This window comes from Cupressus sempervirens, chromosome 11 (assembly GCF_028749045.1).
Source record: "Cupressus sempervirens isolate cs-2001-9-10 chromosome 11, ASM2874904v1, whole genome shotgun sequence".
NCBI classification, from domain to species: Eukaryota; Viridiplantae; Streptophyta; class Pinopsida; order Cupressales; family Cupressaceae; genus Cupressus; species Cupressus sempervirens.
Genome location: NC_143128.1, coordinates 122795588 through 122812924, shown reverse-complemented (window position 1 = coordinate 122812924; position 17337 = coordinate 122795588). Strand labels below are relative to the sequence as shown.

General features: G+C 37.1%; 1 protein-coding gene across 2 annotated transcripts; it reads left to right on the top strand.

Annotated features, from left to right (window-relative positions):
- Positions 1-9406: 9406 nt before the first annotated feature.
- LOC149528519 (uncharacterized) lies at positions 9407-14039 on the top strand. Of its 2 annotated transcripts, none has more exons than XM_089811087.1 (5): positions 9407-11436; positions 11586-11688; positions 12318-13350; positions 13454-13537; positions 13635-14039. In XM_089811087.1, the coding sequence occupies exons 1-3, from the start codon at positions 11401-11403 to the stop codon at positions 12392-12394; spliced, it is 216 nt and encodes a 71-aa protein (XP_089667213.1). In that variant the 5' UTR covers positions 9407-11400; the 3' UTR covers positions 12395-13350; positions 13454-13537; positions 13635-14039. The 2 variants fall into 2 exon arrangements, with proteins under 2 accessions (XP_089667213.1, XP_089667212.1); XM_089811086.1 differs by having other exon boundaries at positions 9494-11436.
- Positions 14040-17337: the final 3298 nt, after the last annotated feature.

Genomic DNA, 17337 nt, shown 5'->3' with positions numbered 1-17337 from the left:
GAATATGCTTATCATCTTCAAATACTTGAAAATTTGTGATGTTGTCAAGAACTGATGGTACTGAAGTCATCTCAACCGTGAATTTCTTCACACAATCCATGGCTAATGGTTCCAATGAACTTGCAAATTGAGCCAAAGAGTTTGCTATTGGATTGCTTGTTCGACTTATCCTTTTAATATTGAAAGCATCAAAGCTTTCGATTAGGTCCCAAACTCTATTGCGATAACGGCCCAATCTTTTATCATGGCATGTATATTTCTTGCGTACCTGTCCAATGACTATGTCTGAATCTCCATGTACATGTAGGATTTTGGCACCCTTTTGGATAGCGAGGAGCAATCTGATGACCAATGATTCATACTCAGCCACATTATTAGTACAAGGGAATTGCAACCTACGTGCTGCCAAATATGTTTCTCCAGTTGGGCTAATGAGTTCAACACCAGCTCCACTACCTTTCTTTGATTTGGATCCATCAAAGGATAGAGTCCACACTTGATCATTTTCATATTCCATGGGTGATTTTACCTTTGAATCCTTGGATTCTTTTTGATGTTCTTCTTGTCCTATTTCACCTTCTCAAATTCTTTCTTGTTGTGGGTCTAAAATTTGCATACAGGATGAGTTCACTTTGACAACATTTTCTGCTATCCATGCTTGTGGAACCATTTTCGAGACTTGTGCAATTGCTTCTTTGCACATGGTGCATGATATCTCAAGATGAAAAGCATTATGTATTCTACACCAGTTGGGTAACAACAAATTTTGAATGGATGCATCTTTTCCTAGTTCAACTTCCTGCTTAATGCTTTTTAGGACAAAATTCCTAAAATTCTCAAACATTCCTTCATTTAGTGATGGTTCTAAATTATGCATAACTGGTACCTCAGTGAAAGTTGGAGTCACATCATGACATCCCCCTTGATTGTAACCTTGCAACATTAAAACCTCTCCAGTTTTGGGAATATATGATCCCAAAGTGGTTTCCATAAATAGGATCTCATTATGTTCGCCATACTCAGTGATCAACAATCGAAGCCTCAGAGTGCTCTCTATCCTTATCTAATTAGGAATTCCCTTCAGTGGAAGCCATGTGTGTGAAAAGTCCATTGCAATATAACCATTTAATTTCCTTGCCCAATACCTACTAAGAAGCATGCCATACCCTTCAAGAATATCCACAATAGATATGTCAATACAATTTGAACACGTGGATCAGAGGCTAATTGCATGTGAATATTATTCAACTCTCCCACAACTAGGACTTCAGTTTTATCCAATTGTGTAACCTTCTTGTCAGTCTGAAGTGGAATCAATCCCAATTTTCTACATATGTCCAATGGCATTACATTACTTGATGCGCTAGAGTCAATTAAACAATTATGTAACATTTTCCCAAAAATTCTAACTGATACTAGGAAAGGTGTAGGTTCTTCCTTCCCTTGATAAAAAACCACTAGCTTCTGCCCTTTTGAATCAAATGTCTCATTGTTATGTATAGAATTTCTCCCATTTTGTGTTGTCATGGAATTTTCTACTATAGGAGAATTATCTTTGATCATTTTCGGTGGTGGATTTTCTGAGAATATTTGTCCATTTGATGTAACATTCAGATCATCCTGAGAGTTTTGTACCATTCCAATGAAACTTGAAGGATTCTGAGCAAGCTTAGATGCATATGGTGGTACATCATCTGCAACATTGGTGTTTTGTACAAAATTGTATTGTTGGACATTGGATACCGATCTTGGAGGATGTGATACATTTTGAGAAACAATCTTGGTGGGGGTGTCATTGTAGCTTTCCAATAATGTATCTCTAATTTCTGAAATTTTCATCAATTCATATAGTGGAAGACTCACTTTAATTTTCTTGAATTCCTCTAGTACATAAGAACTCAACCTCTTCAATTCCTCTCTAGAAGGACTTCCTTTCTGTGTTTGTCCCGAATTTTCACATTGCCTTTGTTCTCCTTGTTGAGCAGAGGATTGAAGATTATTCTTTCCTTTATCACTTTGTGAAGAATTCATCATGGAAGATTGGCATTTATCTCCTTGAGAGCTCATGAGTTGTCGATATTCAGGGAAGTCTCTAAGAGGCTCAGGATTATTGTTTGCATTGGGATGCGGAGGAGTTGAAAAGTTATTTGGAGGAACTGATGATGTTAATGGCTCATGGTTCCTATAATTCCTTTGATATGTCTTCATTGGAGTATTACTAGATGTTTGTTGAAAAGCTTGCACTTCACTTGTCCCTTCCACCAAGACACTATTATATAGAGAAGGGAGTAAAAATCCATCCTTATGTAATGATTCATTCTGGGATACTAGTGGAGGTTGATTTTCTGGTGGGACTTGATAACGTGACATCTCTATAGGACCATTTGTTGAAGCTGGTGGGAATTTTTGGTTAGCTTGTATTGGCATGTAGTCTTGAGAATCAGGAGGAGGAAACTTAAAATCATCAAAAACCAATGCTTGGTCATATTTTGGTGCAGGTACCATCTCATATCCCGTAGGAGGAGAATTCTCAGATGTGGCAGTGTTCCTCACTTCTCCCTTGAAAATATCTGCTGCTCTTTGAAATTCGTGACACTGTAATTCAAAATGTTGACTAGTCTCATGTAATCTACACCATCCAGATAGTGCAGCTTCTGCTAAGAAAACTTTATGAGCTGGGCGATTCTCAGATGGAGGATTATCCAATGGTGATGATATGCCCCCATTATTTGGATTAGTGTTCCATGATCTTCTTTGATAACCTTGGTTATTATTACGATATCCTTGATTACTTTCATTGAATCCTTGATTGTGTCCTTGATTACTATAGTGATGTGAAGGGGGATTCCCTTGATAACCTCGGTTGCTACCTTGATATTACTAATAATTCCTCTGTGCATTTTGCAATTGATTATTTTGATTTCTAAGGTAAGTGACCTCAATGGACAACTTTTTCACTTGTTCAATCAAATCTCTCATCTCATCTTTTTCCTCTTGGGTCCTTGTAGAATTTGTCGTGTTCTGCAGATAAATTGGTTGTGTGGGCATTGCTTGTGACATAGGTGTTCCAGGGTGCAACACCAACTGGTTCGGAGGAGCAGGAACTGGATTGATAGTTGGAGCATAATTCAAAGCTCCTTGATTCAATGTATTTGCATTTCCAAAATAGCTGGGTGCTCCATTCGTAGTTGCTGGTGATTGTAAACTAACTTTCTCTTCCTCAGCATATGCTTGGATCAAACTTGTAGGAGCCGGATGAGTTTTTTGAACAAACATAGACGTGAAACAGTCTAGGGCTGCATAGTAGATAGGTCGTGTTGCATCATCTCCTATGCGATATGGATCACGCAGTCTTGAATAAGCCCTTTGAAATCGGTTATTGAAAGCACCAATTGATTCACATTCTTGTCTCCTTATCTCGATAAACTGCCTATACAATTCTATAGGGGTGATAGGCAATCTGAACTTCCCGAGGAATGCATCCTTCAATTGTTGCCAAGTCTGTATTGAATTTGAAGGTAGGTTGATATACCAGTAAAATGCTTCCTCACCCAATGAATAAGGGAATAGACATGCAACATCCTCGTCTTGCACATTTCTAGTCTGGAGGACATCCTCAAAAATTTTAATGTGTTCATCAGTAGTGCGGTTCACATCATTCACAAAGAATTTAGAACAAAAGTGTTCAGGATTCTTTGGCATATTGTTGTATGCGGCAAACATTGCAAGGGGTGATGCATTCTGCAGAGGCCATTGCTAGAACTTGTCGTTGGATAGTTGCAGGTGAAACAACTTGTATAGGTATTTGCACAAATAACTATTGAATTTGTGTAGCTCCTGATGGAACTCCTCCTTGGATTGATCCAAGTTCTTGATGTTGAGGGGGTGGAGTTTGGAATATCCTTGTGAGATCAACTACACTTGGTGAATTCTGGCTCGTAGGTGCTTCTTTATTTCCTCGCCTAGGCTTTGGATCGAAACTCAACTCTTGTAATTCATGTGCTCTCGGGGTGAATCTCAAGGATCTTCGATGTACTTTGGGCAAGGATGAATTAATGTTCTCCAGTATCTGAAACTACTATAAAATCTTTTAGTCAAGGCCCTCCTTCTAGCACCAGTTTTTGTTGATGTGTGTTTTATGACTCACCAAACAGTAGAACAAAATACCGAGATATCTTATCCTCTCTTGAATAAAGTCTTGTGTATGCTAAGATTGCTCGAAGATCATACAATGACTTCAAGGTTCCTTTAATGTCAGGTATTGACTATGGATAAGATCGGTGGTTGATGTGATCTGCTGATGATCACAAGGGGGCTTACGTGTTTATTTATATTCATTTCAAGCCATACTGGATGTGGGAGCTATCTTAAGGTTTTGCAATGAAGTGCTTTTTTGGGAGTTTTCATAGAATATACAGAAATTCAATAGGATAGGGTTTAGGAATTCTATTCTGATCCTAAGGGTAGTGATAACAACAAATAGTACTTTAGTGGACAAATTCCTCAATTTACCAAATTTCTCTTTGCCAAGTTATACTACAACTACACGTGAACTAGTGCAATCTTCAAGGGTTATGCCAAAGATTTTCATATCACCACATACACCATCATAAAGAACAATGTATACGAATGATAGAAGTTGAGCATATGCATGAAAGGGGTTCAAGCTAACTTTACACAATGAGTTAGAATCACTAAAAGTCAAAAGTATGAACCAAAGGAACTCATCCATACACCATCATATTCTTCATTGTAATCACCACACATTGACTATGCTAAACTTAATCTAATTGAAGAAATTTAGGAGAATAAGCAAGCACTAAGACACATCAAGTATTCACCAAACTTCAATGAAAACTTTATTATCTCAGCAACTCATAGCAACAATCTCATAAAAATCTCCCTTTACAAATGAGAAATGAGGCCTTTATATAGGTCCTCGATTACAATAGGTGGCCCGGATGATCACAATAACCGATGGCCAAGATTGTGCCACATCAGCCATAATTAGGGTTAGGGCAATGGAAAGGAATCTACATTAATGCCACAAAGAATCCACTACTATAGTGGGTAATAAATGCCCACTATGCATGCTCATTTAGGAAGGAGTGGGGTGCAATAAATGACCCCTAAGCACACCTACTATGCATTTAATGCATCTATCCTTGATTTTTTTCGCCTGAGAGATCAAAATTGATCTAACACTATTTCCAACTCCTCTGTACTGATGCTTGGTGTAGATTGTTGCTTGAATTCTAGAACTGCAATTGCTCTTTCTGCTTTTCCCAAGCTTTCATCCCAATATAGTAGTAAGTCCTTAGTAGTGTGCATTGTATTTGAGAAGATGGAGAAGTTCTCAAAATCATCTCTTCCATATACATTTAGTTGAAAGAATTCCTCTAACTTGACTTTCAGATTATCAGTTGTCATTTCTTCTTCCAACAATCTCTGTGATAACAAAGATGCAACTGCATTTGATATTCCTTGCTTGATGTTATCAACAATCTTCTTCCATCGCATGGATTTCCTGGTAAAGCTCTCAAACATTTCCTTAGCCATGATCACTACATTGTACCATCGAATAAAATCATAGACATCCCCCCCGCTAATTACTCGACCATCAATCAATTCTTGCTTTGGGGTCTCCATTAGATTATGAATGTCGGCAACCACCTCTTCTTAGTAAATATGCTCATCCACCCATGATTCCTCCATGCACTGGATCCTAGAGATTGCAACCAATGCCCTATTTTGCACTTGCACTAATTCTTCTGCATGTTTGAAGGCTACATCCTGAATTCCTTCGATCCAAATCTTTGCACCCTGAGCAATATGCTTGATTCTGTCAATATCACCTACTACTTCACTGGAAACACCTGTTGGAGGGACAAATGATGGACCTTCCTCTCTTACTGGGTGAGGCAAGTTATTGATGTACTGACATAAGGCCCAAATTTCTAATTTCTGTTTTTCATACCCTTCTTCTACTTTCTTCAGCCTATCCTTCAAAGCCTATGTGGAGTCATCAAATTCTTCCAATATTTGCTCTCGGGAGGCCTGACCAAGATTTACTTCTGTAACCTAATATTCATCTAGAGCAATCTGATTTTTTCCTTTGTCAACTGTGGGAGTCGCAATCTGCAAGATTCTAGATCCTGATTCTCCTCTGATGAATTTAGTATATCTTTTTGCTTTCCCTTGTTCTTCTGATCGGTTTAATCAGTCCAAAATTTCCTGTAATTCAATTGCTGGATCAACCTTCCTTTGTTGATGCAATTGAATTCGTTGCCTCAACCATTCCGGAATGGGTATACTTTGGTCCCCTAGAATTACCAATTGTTCTTTTCTCTGGACCACTCGAATGTCAATCTCCTCTTCACCTCCTGGACTATCGATTGCAACCTTAGGAACTACGACTTCGGCACTTGGAAGATGTATTGCTACTCCTGGAGTTTCTTCCTCTAGTGGACCATCTCATCATTAATCATTTCTCGCTCTAAGATCATAGCGAGACTTTCCTTTGTAGCAATATCTTGATCTCTCCCTCTTTCTTGCATGGACTTTTCATAGGCATTTATACTCAGCCTATCATGAATTGGCCTATCCAAATTCTCTTCTTGCTCAAATCTCCTTATACTTGTCCCTACATCCTGCCTTTCAAATGTTTCTATCTCTTGGACACGTGGAGTTCGACTTGGAGAAGAGGGAGCATCTCCATGTTTCTGCTTCTTATTTTGAGGTTCCTAGATGACTTCCTCAATCCTAGGATGCTTTTCTCGAGGTACCTCTTTCCCTTTCATGGTTCCTACATCTTCGGATGGAGTTTGTCTTTCCTCAACAGTCCCTTCAGAGATTTGTCCCGATCTTTCATCCCTAAGTGGTCTATGACCAACCAACCTATATGTGAATCCATTAGCTGGTGCAACTAATTTTTCAAGCTTACGCTCGATCCACCACTTTGTAAAATCTAAGACTGGTTTTGAAAGAGCTTCGAGATCTGTAATTTCTTTCTTCTTCCAATCAAATGGTTGAGCTGTCATTTCTGGATTGAATCCCTTTCACATCACATTTGGGTCCTCCTCCATTTGATCAGGAACCTTGAATATGTTGCATGTTCTAATAATGTTCAATGGTAGTCTTGAATGCAACCTTTTTCTAATCTCATTCTCGTCTGCTGCATTTGCCCAAAAGTCTTCAAGGTGAACCTTGTGTTGGTACTTTGATCCTCCTACTGATGAGATCTTGTTGTAAGGATCAAAATCATTCCTCTTTGGATAAAGCGGAAGGCGGAAGAAGTGGAGCTCATCTGATGATTTCTCTGCAGCTTTTAGACATGGGCATACCTCAGTTTTCCCTTCTCCTATGGAAATTGGAAACTGCAATCCCAACTTCTTTTTCCTTTTCTGAATCTTGTCGTAGGCTGTAAGTTGTCAAGTAAGCTCTAACAAGACCATCTTATCCGTTGGATACCTGGGAAGTTTGTATGGCTTCGTGGAGACTCCTTGAACTCAGATGTATGAAAAGGTAGAAAACTGAATGAACTAGGCACCATATTCCTCGACCAACTTCATCGCACCCATTGACATTATTATATGTGGCCTTTTTGTAATGTTCTTACTATGCACATGGCAAAAATATCATTAACCCTCATGTAATCATCCTTTGAATACATATGTAACTATGGGTAACATTCATGGACTTTGAGGTGTTGGGTTCCGCTTCCAATCGGTCCTTTGCACTATAGTCCATCATAATTTGTCCTCTATGCTAGCATGTAGATGACATAGGAACTCATGTAAAATCTCCTTGTATGCTCTAGATTCATCAACTATTCATTTAGATTATCACTTATGAGCCCAACCTAATCTATTCTGTCACCTTCCTCCATTACCTGCTCAACAAAATACCACATCTAAGATTCGAACCTATAAGAATAAGGCATGCCAAATATGCGACTCAACATCATGACCATGTCACTATATTCCCTCTGCAAGTCTAGCCATACTATTTCCTTAGGAATCTTGGAATGATTTGATCTATTCTATTTCAACCATCTTTTGTTGATTATTTCTTCACAGAAATTGATTCCAGACGTGTAAATTCTCAGTGCTTGCTCCTGTTTCTTTGTGACCATCCTTGGTGAGAAGGAATTCCAAACGCTTCAGAAATGGATGTCGGAGAAAAATCTGCCAAAACATTTCGTTCAGAATCCTTGATGGTTCTATCTCTAGGACTGTAGTGTTTGGTACATTCCACATTTAACTTTGAATGCTGAAAAGGAGGGAAACTAGCTGCAGCAAAAATTCCACTTCTCACAATTCTTGTGGCTAGGTGTGTCGGGTGATAGTCATTATATCTGAGCATTCTTCGGTTAAAATCTTTCAAATCAAGGCCACCAAGACTTGTATCTCTGATTTCCGCCCACTTTGATACAATTTTGGATTCAGGATAGTATCCTCTCCTTTCATTCTTTATCAATTGTCCTCGCGTTTCTCCTGTTCCCCAGGGCTCTACCATTCTCCTTTCCTGCAAAATAAAAAAAAAATGTACACACATAAGACTATGCAAGGAAAATATTTTAAAACAACAGATACAACTTGTCCATAAGACGAAGATTTTTGGATTTTCCCCAAAATTTCATACTCCTTTCAAGATTCACTTTTTAACACTTCTGCGAGAAATATGGAATTTCACAACTCACTACAAAGAAAATTCCTTTCTGATAGGATTCAAAATCTTCTGTCGCAAATTCCTAGAAAACTCCTCAACAATTTTAGAAAATTTCTCAAAAAATCCACTTCCTTGAACTCCTCAAATCTTACTCCTATTCTCGATTTGCTCTTCAAATTTATGCGTGAGACTGAATGAATGAGAGGGTATCTTATATAAATCATTCTTCAAAAAGATGCCTTTAAAGTTGTAGACTAAAATTAGGCAGTTGCTTTACTTGACCATCAAGGTTTCCATCTTTTGTGCCACTTGTCGCTTTTTTGTTGTTTGATTCAAAAAGTTGCTATTTTTTATCCTCTTAACTTCATGATGAAGCTAAGTATTTCTTATTCCATTTTGATTTTGATTTTTTTTTACTTTTATTAATTAAATATCAATTAAAAAATCAATATTTAATTAATTTCCATATTTAAATGGAAAAAAAATCAAATTTATTTGTAACTTTTTCTCCACTTTTATTTTTTTGGATTATTATTCAAAAAATCAAATTAAATATTAGTAAAACTAATATTTAATTTTTTTTATGTAAATCCAAAAAAAAAAACTTTTTTTGAAGGAAAATCGTTTTTTTCGCTTTTTCTCTAAATCCAGCTTTTCACTTCATAAGGAATTTCATTCCTCTACCTTAAATTTTAGATCTTTCTCAAAATTTTCCAGTATTCCCGCTTTTCATGATTTACTAGCTGGCAACTGTTTCCAAAGAACTTATAGAATTTTCTTTGGATGCATTCATGGCCACAGGGTTCTCTGAGCCATTGTCTGAGCTGGGAAGACAAAATCTGATAAGGATTCCCTAACTGTTCTATACTTACCAACAAATTTCAACTTCAAATGTGTTGTCTAACTGCAAGTGCTCATTTTACTGCCTAGTTATCCTTTTAAGTGTAGCCAGGGCCATCTGTTTTGTTCATTTGGAATTAGGGAAAATGTTTATTTGACTGCCCAATTCCCGTTATATGTATAGCCAGGGTTATCTGCCTTGTTCATGATGCACATGGAATTGGAGTGGCAAGGACTTGTGCTTGAATGCACACATAAATTTTCTTCTACCAATCTGTTGACTACATGTTCAATTCTTCCTAATGCAACACTTGTGTCATGCATTTGTTTCAAAGCTTTCCTCAGCTTGGTGCGATTATGTGCTCCACGATTTATGGAAAGTAGGATTTTTGCGGGATGCAGGATTTTATCCTTCATTAAACATTTTCGTGAGTAGCCCAACTTTGCGCTCCATGATTTAGGGGGCGGACTTTTTTCCCAAACCGGAGGATTTTATCCTTTGCCAACATTCCACGGTAGCAGCAAATCTGCGCTCCTGAACTTGCGAGGTTGGGCCTTTTATGGAGTGAGGGATTTTATCCTTTTCCCAATATCCTTTGCTATCTTAAAATTGCACTCCTGAATTTGCGGGGTCGGGCTTTTTATGGAGTGAAGGATTTTTCATTTACCAAACATTTCTCCATTACCACAAAAAAAGCCGCTGTAAGGAAAGTTGAAGGCACAATTTTAAAATAGTCCAGGATTTGTCATATTTGACCGTTCATTTGGTTTCGCTGACCTGCGCTCCACAAAATATGGAAAAAAACTAACAATTTTTGCAAACAGCAAAAAGAAATTGCACACCAAGGTGATTGTACTCAGAAATTTCCTCACAATTGAAGAGCATTACAGAAGCTCAAGTCTTATTTCAATCCAGTAGTACGTAGAAACTTTGAGAGGGGACAAAGAAAGCTGCTTGACCAGTAAATGGCCCCATTATTATAGTGTGGGAATTGAAATGTTTCTTATCAAATGAAGCCTTTAATGGCCAAGCTATATTGGGCAGTGCTAACATAGAACTCGTTCCAAAGCATGACTCCACCATATTGCTCGTATTTCTTGACTTCGAGAAGCACTTAGGAGATGAGTTTATCTACAAGAATGAAACCGCCATTGTAGGTAGCCTTACTGTAGACTGGAAGGCCAATGAAGAAGCTCTCTTTTTGGGTGCTCTTAATAATGGTGGTCCACTGTAACAGGCTGGTAGCGTTCCCATCGGTGTACTGGCAGGAGGGATAGTTGAAGAACCTGATCCAAATGTAATCAAATAGTCCAGTTTGCTATACATTTAGCTGTGTGGGTTGTATGGTGTTGGCCTCGACCGATTGTGTGGGTGGTGGGCCATGAGGAAGGGCGCTGAGATACACCTACAAAAATGAAATACAGATGTGTCAATTCAAATGATGAATAATCCATTTAATCAACTCTCCCCAGCCGTCGCAGTTATGCACTCCACAATTGTGGAAGCGGGATTTTCTATGAATGAAGGATTTTATCCTTTTTCATAATATTTCTCTGCCAAACTAAAACTGCGCTCCATGATTTGCAGGTCGGGCTTTTTTCAGAATGGAGGATTTTGTCCTGAAGTCTTCTATTTCTCATGCTTGCCTGACTACTAGAGTTCCTTAATCTTCTTGCCATCTTCTCGGCACTCAATCAATATTCTTGCAAATATGGTGATTTAAACTCGAAGAAATACCAACTACAGATTCCAAAATCACACTTGTTTCCACAGTTTATCCAGATTTCTCCTATTTATTATGCTTACCAAACTCCTGGACTTGCACTCCACGCTTTATGGAAAGTGGGGTTTTGATGGAATGAAGGATTTTATTCTCTTCAAAATATTCCATGACTCCCTTAAAACTGCGCTCCAAGATTTGCGTTGTAGGATTTTTTCCTTTGTCTTCTTCAAAATATTCCATGACTCCCTTAAAATTGCGCTTAACGCTTTTATGGAAAGCGGGATTTCTTTGGAGTGAAAGAATTTTTTTTTATAGCGCAATATTTCCTGACTCCTTACTTGTGCTCCACAGAAAAAGGAAAAAGCTGGCAAAATAAAACAAAGGGGGGGTCCCAGGCATGGGCGTGTTGTGACTGGTGGTCACAACAAATTCCATATGCAGTCGATATATATCGGTAAATATCACATTTCTAAGCTTTGTTCTGCAAATTCTTTTAGTTAGGCCATTTATTTTGATAAATATCTTATTTTCGTTAGTTTTGTTCTGCAAATTCTAGATTTCAGTAAATATCTCATTTATAAGTTTTGTTTTGCAAATACTATTTGTTAGTGGACAGATCTTGATAAATTATATCCTGTAACTGATAGTTTTAGGCAAATATCTCATATCTAAGTTTTCTTCTGCAAATTCTATCATGTAATTGAGATATTTAAGGTGACTATCTCATTTCTAAATTCTGTTCTGAAAACTCTTATCATTAATTTCTAAATTCTGTTCTGAAAAGTCTATAATTAATTTCTAAATTCTGTTATGGAAACTCTATTATTAATTGATAGATTTAACTGTACTGAAAATTTTATTATTAATTGACAGATTTAAGTGTAAATATCTCATTTCAAGTTTTGTTCTGCAAATTATATCATGTAATTGAGATATTTAAGGTGAATATCTCATTTCTAAATTCTGTTCTGAAAATTCTATTATTAATTGACAGATTTAAGTGTAAATTTTATCTATAAACTTTGTTTTGCAAATTCTATCATGTTATTGACAGATTTATGGTTGCTTGCTCTTCCTTTACAGCTTGCCAGTCTACACCACAGATGGGAAGGCTATCTCAGGCAATAAAATTGATGGTCAAGAACCTGTATTTACTGTGATGAAATCATCCATACTACCTACTAAAGAATGCGTCCAAGTATTTATGAATTGTGGCTTCTTTTGAAAACCCTACTCAGACTTTGAGGTCAAAGGTTCCTTCTCAGACTGCCACTGCACAATTTTCACAAACGCTCCTTGCATGGTTGCAGCAGAGGTAAGGGCAGCAGATTGATTCATATTTATTTGGTGAATCTCAATCGAAGAATGCTGAAACAACTCAACCGCCCAGTCACCATAAGCACTGCAACAACTTTCCGCAGCAATCAAAAAGACTGATCAGATGAAGAACAACTCCAAAAATATGTGCTCCTATGTAAGGGTGAACGCATTACGCTCACAGTAAATATATGGACACAGATAGGAATTGTCAATGGAGCACTTGGCGACATTACGAAATTGTCTGTAGCCCTGGCTCCAAGCTGCCTGACATTCCCATGTATGTCATAGCTAGGATTGACAATTATACTGGACCAGTATGGGATCCAGCAGAGCCAAAATGCGTTCCAATAACACTGGCAACATTACCGAAATTGTCTATAGTCCTGGCTCCAAGCCGCCTGACATTCCTATGTATGTTATAGCTAGGATTGACAATTATAGTGGACCAGTATGGGATCCAGCAGATCCGAAATGCATTCCAATAACACCAAGTTCATTAGGCAACAAAAGACAAATACCTATTACTATGGTGTGGGCTGTCACAATTCACAAATCTCAGGGTCTCACACTAGAGAAAGCAACAATTGATATTGGAAAGACAGAACAACAAGGCCTAACATTCACAGCCATGTCACAAGTCAAATCAATAGAAGGACTTCGGATAAACCCAGCTTTTTCTTTTGACAGATACAAAAAGATGCAGAATAACCCATTCACCAATATCAGAAAGAATGAAGAATGACACCTACATCAACTTTGTTGTACAAGCAATTCGAACACACCTTCATATATACTGGTACTGCTTGTCTTGTTAAACAACGTTACTTTGCAATGCCAAAGCTCTTATAGGACTATTGCTATAAATCATTATTCATGATTTTTTTGTTCTGTACTTTCAGGGGCCACGAGAAGAATCTGTTCATCACTGAAAGTGAACTGAACATGTTGGCAGGCAGAAAGTAAAAGCCATAACAAGTTTACAGGTATTCCCCATTAACGGTACATTTTTTGAATGGTCAAAACATACATTACAGAATACACCAAGAATGTGATACCCTGATGTGTTTGTTGCATTTTCAGGTGCCACCACAAAAATCTGCTCATCACTGAAATGGACCATAACAAGTTTACAGGCATTCTCCATTAATGGTACATTTTCTGAAAGGTCAAAACATGCATTACAGAATACACCAAGAATGTGATACCCTGATGTGTTTGCTGCATTTTCATGTGCCACCAAAAATATGCTTATATACGGGAAACATATCTTCACTTGAGTTTTGAATAACTATTATTGTTCATCACAACTAAAAGGCTCATTGGTGGCTTTGGACGAACAACAATAGCATAAACACAGCAGATAGAAATATAACTGTAATTTTCGAAATAGCAAAATAAAATTGGGTGCTATACTTTTCAGTTACTTCAAATGACTCTGGACTAGTCCGTACTGTGAAATGTTTTCAAATTATTTTCTCTTTCTCATATTTTGTGCCTCCTTTCTGAATACCCGAGACCATGTTTTGTGAATTATCTCAGAAGATGAATTACAGGCTATGCACGAAAATGGCTTTGTTGCCAAGGTTTCAAATAGCTGGACGGATTTCAGTAAAGCATCTTAAATGACATATCTGATTCTTACATAAATCATTTTACATTGGCAAGGCATTCGAATCAATTGGATTTCCATTGCTTCAACAAATGAAATTAGAAGCTTACATAGATAGAATGGTCACCCAGATAAGCTCAACACAATCCACCCATAGTAGCCTGATGACTTACTGTCAAAAGAGGCCAAAATGTCGTCCTTAATTCATTCAAAATATTAACCAGTGATTCAAACCGCAACAAACCCAAGCCTGCGAAATAAGTACTGTTCCAAATTGCTGCCCAGATAGTTTGCTCAAAGGCCACTTTTGCAGGCACCACACACCAATCCTGGAAAGGAACTAGAGCCCGCATACCCATATTTGTTTGTCAAACCCTTTTTGCAAGGAATTCAAATATCATTCAAATTTAACAAGTATGAACTGTAAAAGACTAAGAAAGAGGGACAGGTGTTACCTCACAAAGATGATAGTTATAATGAGACAAAGAACAATGAAGACTAAATCCAACAAGATTAGATCTGAACATCCGGGTTCGATCAAATTCAAAAATTGGTTTGCCGTCTATATCAAACTCTTGCTTGGACAGTGTTCTCAAATCATGTCTTAAGGAATATTGTGCAGTTAATTTCTACATCAAACTAATGCTCTGTTGTCACCTCCACTTCACATTACAACAGCAACGCCTATCGGCTGTACCCTTGGACCCTGACGGGGTACAAGTGCTAGTTCTAATTGCATGGTAATCTATCCACCAACTGAAGTATGACAAAGCTAAATTCTAATTGTCAATAAATATGAATTCGCCATTAAGATATTCACAAATATGAATGAATGCAAAAAAGAACAAATAATCACCGTCTTAATAATAGAACAATAGTAGCATAGTTCAAGGTCAGGAGACAACATGTGCATGAACTTAAATAACTAATAACTGGTATTAAAAGAATCTTAACAACTGAAGAATAGTCAGTGGACAAATCTGTGTCTGAACATTAGAAAGACGTATTTAAAATGCACAATACAACTTTCCCCAGCCTGGGACATGAGGGTAAAAATATTAAGGTGGTAAAGTTGTCAACTAACTTGAGGCAGATTGATAATCCTTGGGATGAGGTTGATGTCTTTAATGGTAAGATTGATTTATTTAGAGTTGAAATAGAAAAAGTCAATCAAAGGTATGCCTTGATAGAAAGTAACCCACAATAACAATCTTTGTTTTATTTATTTATGTTTCTTCCACAATATCTACATGGAATGGTCCCTATGTGAAGACTATTGAACTAGGGTAGGTTCTCAAGTTTCAACATCTTATATACATGACCAATAAGTTTTTAGAGTATGAATTGAGTTTTAAAGTTTAAAGTAGCTGATCAGTTATTTTGATAATTTGATCTAACATGCTATGCTGGGCAATGTTGAATCTGTAGCAGTAACAGTGCTAGGAGCACCAAAGAGTACATTGATTACATCTGAATCGATAGTATTGTGAGAGACCAGATAGTTAAAAGTATCATTTTTATATTGTTGTCCCAATTGATACTTTGATGTTTTAAATTTGGTAGGATAGATTTCAATATTATTTTCAAAGCTGGGTTTTTAGGTCTAACCAACGGCACATGACTCAAATCCAGAACCATTTAACAAAGATTAACAGTAATATGTGCAATCTTCGGAATTGTTTTTGAAAAAATTCTTCAGCCAAAAAAAGGTATTCATTGTTTCATGGGAGGCATCAAAATGAAGACAAGGACATTTATTGAATACATAGATTTTTCAGAACTCGCGTCTTACTGTTTACTTTGATGCTACGAGGCTTGTTATGCAACTCAAGTTCAAGATTGACCGAACAAGCTGAAGCCTAACACTACAGTAACACAATTAGCACAAAATAAGTGATTAAAAAGTTGGGCAATACTAAAATTGACTCTGCTGGCCTTTCCAAGAGTCAAGCTCATGGGCATTTGGATACTGGGAAAGAGTTGCAGCTGTAGGAAAATTCACGAGGTATTTAGACATCACACTCAATCGAACACAAGGCAAAACAATCTCAAATCTTGGTAAGATTTATCTTCCTTACTATACTAAGACTGCAAGAAACAATTCAATTTGCCAAATTTTAAGTTAAGTACCTGAGAACGCCAACAGAATTCTGATTAGAAAGCTCCAGTCTGGATGACTTGGTGTTTGCTTCAGACAAAGGCCAGAGACATTTTTTGCGTAGAATCTGCTTCGACAAAATTAAATTGAACTGAACCAATACTAACTAAAATAGATCAGTAATTATAATGCATAAGAAGTTCTAGCATAGATCCAATTCAAAGAAATTTCAATTAAAAATACTAAAACTAAATCAATATTACATAGCAGTGTGTGGAAAAAATAAAATCTGCGGAGAAGGGGAACAATTCATAAATCCAAAAGATATCACAAGCGCAAATAAGATTACCTGGTTCAGCATTATAAAAGGAACCTGATGAGACGAAATCACTTGAATCATTGCTAAGACATGAATTTCATGTGGGATAATGTGTCGTGTATTTCTTTACCTTATTTTCCTTTGGCCAAGTACCAGTGTAGGCAGACAAATTTGGTTTGGATGGAGCTCTGTTCTACAGCACTACATGATGAAATATTCATTTGAGAAATCAATGTTCAAATTTCAATCTTGACTGGGTGTTCCTAGTCAAATCCCAATGTCAAAAAGTGATGAATTATACAAACAAGATTCAATTGAAAAAAGAGAAAAATGCAAGAAACATTATGTACCATTGGTAGCTCTGTTGGGGGAATATGACCACAGAGAGGGTTGTGTAAAACTACTACAAATGCAACAAATAAATGCTAAAAATGTATCAATAGTAAAGCCTACTACCTGAAGGGTTAGTTACCCTAGAGCTTACCATTTTACCAACTATAACTTGTTTATCCATAATAATTTTGTCAACAATAGAGGGATCTGCATAAGTAACAAAACCAAAACCCCTAGGGTTTCTTGTGGCACGGTATTTCATAGTGACAAAATCTGGAAGCTCTCCATATTTGCTGAAATACTTTGGAAAAGTGGTTGTGATGCATCCAAACACTTACCCATTAAATACCTACATTATTTGTTTAAAACCCTATAAATATGATCATTTAAAAATGCCACTAAAATTGACTAAACTAAAGACAAC